This window comes from Hordeum vulgare, chromosome 5H (assembly GCF_904849725.1).
Source record: "Hordeum vulgare subsp. vulgare chromosome 5H, MorexV3_pseudomolecules_assembly, whole genome shotgun sequence".
Taxonomy (NCBI): domain Eukaryota; kingdom Viridiplantae; phylum Streptophyta; class Magnoliopsida; order Poales; family Poaceae; genus Hordeum; species Hordeum vulgare.
The window spans coordinates 484952475-484961672 of NC_058522.1; the positions used below are offsets into that span (position 1 = coordinate 484952475).

General features: G+C 44.1%; 1 protein-coding gene across 2 annotated transcripts; it reads left to right on the forward strand.

Annotated features, from left to right (window-relative positions):
- Positions 1-6610: 6610 nt before the first annotated feature.
- Positions 6611-8498, forward strand: LOC123397494 (auxin-induced in root cultures protein 12-like). 2 transcript variants are annotated; one of them, XM_045092021.1, is made up of 2 exons: positions 6611-7560; positions 7830-8498. In XM_045092021.1, exon 1 carries the CDS (start codon positions 6660-6662, stop codon positions 7542-7544), a length of 885 nt encoding a protein of 294 aa, XP_044947956.1. In that variant the 5' UTR covers positions 6611-6659; the 3' UTR covers positions 7545-7560; positions 7830-8498. The 2 variants fall into 2 exon arrangements, with proteins under 2 accessions (XP_044947956.1, XP_044947957.1); XM_045092022.1 differs by having other exon boundaries at positions 6611-7556; positions 7826-8498.
- Positions 8499-9198: the final 700 nt, after the last annotated feature.

Sequence of the window (9198 nt, forward strand, 5' to 3'; positions counted from 1 at the left end):
AAAGCTTCTAGTGCCTCTTTTGCGCCCAAAAAATCATGAAAAAGTTTCGTTGCATTTGGAGAACTTATATTTCTGCACAAAAACAACATCATGGTAGTTCTGCTAAAAACAGCGCCAGTCCAGGTTTGTTCTCAATAAATCATATAAAGTGCATCGAAACCATATAAAAGTATTGTAAACATAGGCAAACATGGCATGAATACTTCATAAATTATCAATACGTTCGTGACGTATCAGCATGCATGTAGTACTTTGATTTGTGATAAAGCTAATAAATGTTTGCAATAAGTACATGAGTTCTTCATGACTAATGTGACACCAAGGACATACGCAATCTCACCTCCTCATATTTTCTAGCCTCTTCGGTACCGTGCATCGCCCATTCTCACCTTGAGGATTGGTGCAACTTTCACCTTGAGGTACAGTTGTGGTTGATATTCCTATTGGTTCGATAAACCCTGGTTTCATAATTGAGGGCAATACTTACCCACATTGTGTTGTGATAATTGTTTCCTATTCATGGAAAACCTAACACAGATCACAAGTATCAGGGATGGTCGTCGAACCTATACACTTTGGCAATCCTTGGGGGCGGTCACCGGTGCCGAGCAATCTCCACAACCTAATTGGAGACCCCTACGCTTTCCCGGAGCTTTACACCATAATGATTGAGCTCCGAGGCCCGACCAAGCTTCTAGGACGCCAAAGCACCCAAGAAGAACAAGCTCTAGGGTACCAATCAACCAAGAGTAATAAGCTTCTCAAACTTCACTTCCATGTATCACCGTGGAGAACTCAAACTGAAGCACCAAATGCAATGGCAAGGGCACACGAAGTGCCCGAGTCCTTCTCTCCGAAGTCCCACCACAACAACTAATGCTATGGAAGAAAATAAGAGGAAGAATGAAGAAGAACCTGAAGAACTTCAAGATCTACATCCAAGGGGTTCCCTCACATAGAGGAGAAAGTGATTGGTCGAAATTTGGATCTAGATCTCCTTTCTATTTTCTCTCTAGAAAACATTGAAGGGATTGAGAGTTAGCTAGCTCGAAGAAGGTCAATAATGGGGGGAGAACACGGGCTCAAAAAGATTAGGTACCAATGGGGAAGAAGACCCCCTTTTATAGGTCCCGCGCGGAGACCAATGCACGAATCTGTCTGTTATGTGCATAATAACATATGAGCGGTACAACCGCTATATGTATTGGTACGACTGGAAAACACGGGTACCCTGCAGAAACCCTATCAAGAGATACAATTGGTGGCGTGGGCGGTTGTACTGGTTGAAAAGTAACAGGAACAACCGCTCCACCACCACTCAACAACCGCTTTAAAATAGAGAGGTGTCACCCCCGAGCGGTACTTGAGATGGTGGTTGCACCGGTGCAACCGCTAGGACCGAGCACGGGTGGTGGCTAAGTCCCAAGCGGTACAACTGCTCCGGACACCGGTAGTACCGGTCAAAACCAGTTGACCGAAACAACCGAGCCACCACCACCCAAGAACTGCACCAACCAGAGACATGTCCAGTGATAGGGCAGTACTGGGTCGGTACAACTGCCTGAAGCTACTCTCGAAGGTTGGCTAGATCATAAGCGGTACAACCATCCAGAGGTAGCGGGATAACCGCTAGCACGAACTGAGAGCAGCAACCCCAGGGTATCACTCCTGGAGCGGTAGTTGTACCAGACGTACCGGCCAAGCGGTACAGCCTCTCGGACGAGTGGTACAACCGTATCAAGAAAACATGTAAGACCAGAACTGGCATAACTTCTCCAAATGAGCTCCGAATTGAGCAAACTCAAGCTTGATGGATTCAGGATGACAAGAACTATCCAACAACAAACTCAAGCTTGCTGATTATCTTAATAAGACGCAGTATGATACAGGCGAAGTTGTCCCAGTCTTTCAGTGAGATGGTGGTTATCGTTTTTGGTGGAGTAGACTTTGACGATCCGACTATGAACGTGTGAGGACGTCGTGCCTTAGCAATCGCTAAACCAACTCCGAGAGGTTATTGACCATGCCGGAGCACGGTCCACCTGAACACGAGGGTTTGTTTCCTGCACGCAAAGAAGAACAAGCAAGAAACTAAGATTACAATATGGATATTGTGAATATAATAGGAAAGCTTTATTGATGAAAGTGGGGTTCTATGACGCCTTTTTCTGGTCGTGGAACACAAACGAAGAACACGAAGTTGCAGCTATGGCGAACTTGTAATCTAAAAAACCCAAGTCTAAATGGCACCCTAAGGGATGTATATATGGGGGAATAGAGGTGGAATTTCGTGACCCCTTGGAGGAGGGGTCCGAAACCGACCCTAACTCAGTTTCCCCACTGCTACGGCGACAGAAATCTTCTGTCATCTCTTGAGCTTGCGTTGGTTTTTCCCTTGAAGAGGAAAGGGCGATGCAACATAGGAGCAGTAAGTATTTCCCTCAGTTTGAGAACCAAGGTATCAATCCAGTAGGAGAATCGCGTCAAGTCCAGAGTACCTGCACAAACACAAAAGAGCTTGCACCCAACGCTATAAAGGGGTTGTCAATCCCTTCAAGATTGATTGCAAAGTGAGAACTGAAGGCAGAGAGTGCAACGAAGTAAAAGTGTAAGGCTGAAAATATGATGTGAAGTAGACCCGTGGGCCATAGTGTTCACTAGAGGCTTCTCTCAAAATAGCAAATATTACGGTGGGTGAACAAATTACTGTCGAGCAATTGATAGAACCGCGCAAAGTCATGACGATATCTAAGGCAATGATCATACATATAGCCATCACGTCTGAGACAAGTAGACCGATACTTTCTGCATCTACTACTATTACTCCACACATCGACCGCTATACAGCATGCATCTAGTGTATTGAGTTCATGACGAACAGAGTAACGCCTTAAGCAAGATGACATGATGTAGATGGATAAACTCAAACCAATGATGAAAACACCATCTTTTTACCCTTGATGGCAACAACATGATGCGTGCCTCGCTACCCCTTCTGTCACTGGATGAGGTCACCACACGGTATGAACCCAAAACCAAGCACTTCTCCCATTGCAAGAATCATATATCAAGCTGGCCAAACAAAACCCACAACTCGAAGAGAATTACAAGGATATGAAATCATGCATATAAGAGATCAGAAGAAACTCAAATAAGATTCATAGATAATCAGATCATAAATCCACAATTCATCGGATCTCGACAAACAGACCGCAAAAGAAGATTACATCGGATAGATCTCCATGAAGATCATGGAGAACTTTGTATTCAAGATCCAAGAGAGAGAATAAGCCATCTAGCTACTAGATATGGACCCGAAGGTCTATGGTGAACTACTCACGCATCATCGAAGAGGTCATGGTGTTGATGAAGAAGCCCTCCGTATCCGAATCCGCCCTCCGGCAGGGCACCAGAACGTGCCCCAGATGGGATCTTGCGGAGACAGAAGCTTGCGGCGGCGGAAAAGTATTTTCGTGGATCTCCTGATTTTTTTTCTGGGATTTTAGGGAATATATAGGCGAAAGACCTAGGGCAGAGGAGGCCGAGGGATCCCACAACCCTGGGAGGCGCGGGCCCCCTGGTCGCGGCTAGGGGGCTTGTGGGGTCCCTGGTGACCCTCTGCCTTGGTTCTCAAGTCTCCTGATCGTCTTGTGTTTCGGAAAAAATCTTTTCGGAAGTTTTATTCCGTTTGGACTCCGTTTAAAATCCTCCTCTGAAAAGGGTCAAAAACACGGAAAAAACAGGAACTGGCACTTGGCACTGATTTAATAAGTTATTCCCAAAAAAGATATAAAAGGCATACAAAACATCCAAAGTTTGACAAGATAATAGCAAAAAGCCATCAAAAATTATAGATACGTTGGAGACGTATCACCCACACATATGGACTCTAAAAATAGCCTATAATATGGTATTTCAAAATTAGGTGGACCTGGACCAATAATAAGGTGGCGCAACACCTATAATAACCTATGGACGAAATTTATAAAGTGGTTTCTTGAATGTTTCGTCCAAGCCTTCATGCTCTCTTTATGGTGGCTTAAAAGTGCGGAAATTACCAATGGAAGCTCCATTGTTCTTTCCCGCGCGTGCACCTTCTTTTCCATGCTTGATCTAGCTCCAACGAATATCCTTCTTGTCCATGCTAGTTCCTTCATTCATAAGTACAACAAAAGTATCTAACTTAGGCAGCATCATATGCTCATGAACATTAGAAGGATTTCAAAGAAACGAAAGTACCCGGTAATTCAATTGGTGTGCGCGAGCTTAGTAACTAGTCTAGTATGTATAGTAGCTGGGGCTGTGAGTGTAACAATGGTATTGATGTCCTCATCACAGTATGAAAATGTTAATCTAATAGAGGTGTGAAACCTCTATGAATGAAGAACCGTCAAAAAACTCCAACATCGAAAACATCATAGATGATGCATACAGACTCCGTTTTCGTTGAACTCGGGCATGTCACGAAGATGACCATAAGCTCAAGAACCCACATGGAGAAAATCGAACCAAGAACCAAGAAATATGATGCCAAGAATGCAATGGTTTGAGCTCTCAATGAACGATACGATCAAGCTACTCACATGAGAGCCCCCCTTGATAGTACGGAAATCGATCCTATAACCCTGTCTACCAACTAACACACTTAGACCGGTAAAATAGAAAACCTATCAAGGACAAACCTATATACTTTGCACATGGATCATGTGAGCTAGATGATGACGATCTTGACTTCCTCAAGTTGGACCACCTTTCTTGATTGTGTTGGCTCGATGAAGACTAGTTGATTGCTCTATCACACTCCACTATGGGTGAGACACTCTTCGGCACATCTTCACAACTCCATTGTCACCAGAATGGACGACAATCTTCAAGCATGATCTCTTCGTGATGCTCCACTTGAACTTGCACACCGCAAACTTGAGGACGATCACCACTTGATGTCATCCTCCATGGGTTGTATGATATCTTCCTATTGACACAAGTCCATGGAAACTTACCTATCCCCACATAAAAATCTCACGTAGACCATGGGTTAGTACACAAAGTGTAATGGACAATGGTTACCATACCATGGGATCACTTGATCCTTCTCGGTACATCTTGTACGCTTTGTGTGTTGATCAACTTGATTCATTCTTTGACTTAGTCTTGATCAACCTTGTATCGTATCTTCTATCTTCATAAAGATGATGTCTTGAAGGTAAACATGAATGTTCACACAATCTTCTTCTTCAAGACATGCTTGCAATAAGCTCAATTCTCACATGGCCAATTATTGGATAAAACCTTTAATACCACCTTGGTCACCATATAAACTCCTTGAAACCAACAGATGGACTTCAAGAAGTGTCTATGGACAAATCCTTCAAATATAAATCAAGGCAACCATTAGTCTATAGGGATTGTCATCAATTATCAAAACCACACATGGAGAAATATGCTCTAACACATGGGTCTCGACCCCCTTCCATCGCTAGTGCAACAGACGAGAGACAAGGTCTTGTTCCTCACCGAGAAGTCGGGGAAGATCGACCGGCGACGGCTAGGTCACAGCTAGGGATGTAAACACAGCAGAAACGGACGAAACTAGGTGCTACCACATTTGTTTTCATATTATTTTGCAGAAGCGGGAACGAATGCAGGAATTCTGAAAATGAGTCGGAAACATATACCACCGGAAACAGATATGAAGCAAATACAGAGCGGACATAGAAGCAGAAGTGTGCATTGACCGGAACTTAAATGCCCCTTGAATCATAGAGAAATACAAACAAACAAACAAATTTAATGATTTTTTAACACGGGTACAAAATAATATTATTATGTTAGCAACTTAGCGTACTAGTGTAGTAGTACTCTACAATTATGTATCTAGTTGAGTACATGTGTAGCAGTAGAAGTTGGGCTTCAAATGATCCATTTTTCTTATTCTGCTCATTATATCATTGTGTGTTTTTTTATGGTTGGGGTACAAAATAGCCATAGGCCTATACTAAAACCAGAAATTTCATATTTACCAAAACGGAAACTTCTGCTTTCCTGCTTGTTTCACTGAAAAACACTGTTATGTTTTGTTTCTGTTTTCACATAAAAAGTTCCATTTTCATTTCTCTTTTGCGAATTTCTGTTTCCGTTTCCATATTTTCTCTCTGGTTTCATTTTTACTCCGGAAAAGCGGAAAGATTCCACTTCATAACTATGCTTGCTTTATTTATGCATCGACTCAATTGAGATGTGATCGATGACGCATATGCTTAGGTTACCATTTCCGTTCCCTCCATCGTGCCTTACACTCACAACATATACTAAACTGAATGCACTACACCAAACAAAACTACTACTTTCCGTACCATTATTGATATAATGACATGCATTACAAGGGTTCATGTACTTTCGAGACCACCTGATGGCTATGAAATGGTTGAGAACGTGAGATCCCAGGTCAACTATTCAAGATACATTGCACAGATCCAACAAAACCTCTTATACAATAGAGATATATAGAAAAAAGGCTATACACATCTAACAGCTATCACCGGCCGGCTTATTCTCGAGCTCCCTACCTACTATATAAACCATGAGTGTGCGATTTTCTCCAAACATCAACTCAAAAACCTCTAGGTAGCTGGTGTCTTTACCTCGCGCCCCCATAAGACATGGCATCCTTGACGACGATGCACCACGGGCGCCGCTCCATTCTCCAGCTGGCCCTCCTGCTGCTGGCAGCGTCACCGGCGGCAATGCTCCCGGCCGGCGGCGGAGCCTGCGAGAGCGAGGAGTTCCCGGCCGGCAGGAGCTACGCGACGTGCGCGGACCTCCCGACCCTCGGCGCCTCGCTGCACTGGACCTACGACGCGGCGACCTCGTCGCTTTCCCTGGCGTTCGCGGCCAAGCCGCCCGGCGCGAGCGGCGCCGGCTGGGTGGCCTGGGGGATCAACCCCACCGGCGACGGCATGAAGGGCGCGCAGACGCTCGTCGCCTTCAAGAGCAGCGGCGCATACGTCGTGAACACGTACAATCTCACCGGGTACCGCCCGCTCAGCGCGTGGTCCACGCCGATCGCGTTCGAGGCCGCCGAGCTCGCCGCCGACGAGGGCGCCGACGGGAAGGTGCGGCTCTACGGCACGCTGCAGCTGCCCAAGGGCATGGAAGCTGTGAACCACATCTGGCAGGTAGGGTCGATGGTGGCCAATGGGGTGCCGGCTAAGCACGCGTTCACGCCGGAGAACCTGGAGGCGAAGGGCAGTCTCGTGCTCACCGGTGCCGGAGCGACGGACGCCGCCCCGGCTCCGATGACCGGTGGCCCGTCGGGCGAGGAGGCTACTAGCAACTTAGAAACGGAGACCGCTCCCGAGGCCGCGCCGACCCCGGTGGCCGGTGGCCCGTCGACTGAGGAGGCTGCTGGTAACCTGGAGAAGGGGAACGCGCCGTCACCAGCACCGGCGCCGTCCAGCGGGTCGGCAACGGCAACCACCACGTACGCCTTGGCTCCGGTGTTCGTCTTGATTCTGGCGTTCGCGGGTTTCTTGGTGACTGTATAATCTCGTTGCGATTAAGAGCATGGTTAATACTATAGCCAACTGCTGGCTATAATAGCCTACCTTATAGCTAGCTTGTACAATAGTTAGCTATAAAAGAGTACTAATTTTATCATATATGGTCCACCTTTCATTCTCACAAAGCACCTAGGAGCACGTGCTAGAGCTGGCTCTTCACGAAGAGCCCGCTTCCCTTCTCTCTCCTCTTCTCTCTCATCCAACTCAGCAAAAATATAGTATTTTAATCCTTACAGCCTGCTGACTGTACCTTATTATACTTGCTCTAAGTTTGTTCATGGGAGAACGAACTACCTCCGTCACGGTTTGGAAGACACGGTTAAGTTTGCGTGCATTTTCATAACACACAAGGTTTAAGGTGCATTACATTTATTTCTAGCAGCTAATTAGTACTTTGATATGCTACTTCTATGCATGCGTAGTGTGAATGCTATTTTTTAACTCATTTTACAGTCAATCAATAACCACCTAGGTTTTAGAGAATTTCAATGCACGTCTTTTAAACCGTGACGGAGGGAGTATGTAGGATAGTCTTCTTTTTCTCGAGCGCGGTGCAACCTTTTCAATTTTTTTTATTTTATCTCGGGATTGAAATGAAAGAGTTGGTTGTACTCAGTGAGTAAATTAATATAAAAATGTTTAGTTCACTAAATTACTCGTTTTTATATTAATTCACAGAGGGAGTATTTCCTTGAGGGCGTTTCTGTTTCATGGTCATTTTGCTTTTCCGTGTTTGTGAAAGTGACTATTGGATGAGGTCAATGCTTCTTGTATGCATTTAATTCTGCACGAACTGAATATTATCATTAGTGTTCTCTCTTTTCTGCTGGATGAATATTTACCACTTTGTTAGGCCTCTCTCAATGCTTCACCTTACATAGGTGTTAAGGCTGTTATGTTGGTAAAAAATTTAATGTGACAAGGTAATTAAGTGGAGAGATAAGTGTGAGGCTTGTGACAATGCATCGTCTCTTACCACGTTATCATAGTAGTACAACCATGTCAATGCATTGTTTCTTATGAGCTGTATCTACATTTAATAATTTAGGGTAATGCATTCATATGATTGGGCTAGAACCATTTTTTGTCTATATCCACGTGCAAGGGTTGTATGTTAGCTAAGACTACTCACGATGGGAAGTAACATAGAGTAGTAACGTGCATATGTTACTACTACCTCCATCACAGTTTATAAGGCATGCACGTGTACCTAGGTCTTTAATTTGATTTATATAAAATATGTTGTTTAACATAAAAATTATATCATTAGAAAATAGAACATCTAAAGTTTCTAATGATATATTTTTTGTAATATACGCCTCTTATTAAGTTAGTTAAATTGACAATGTAGATACACGTGCCGGACTTATAAACTGAAACGGAGGGAGTAGTATAAGTTAGTACCTCCATAATGGATAGTAACATAGGGTTAGTAACATTGTGTCTTGCATTTATTAGTTTATACACTCATCTTGTCTTGATACGTTATGTTACTCCTAGTATGAGTAACTAGCTAAGTTACTCAATTTCTCTCTCTTCTTATTAATTAGTTGTCACATCATATTTTTGTTTCTGTGGCATCTATGTTACTACATATGTTACTCCCATTATGAATAGTCTAAGATACAACCCCAGTCTC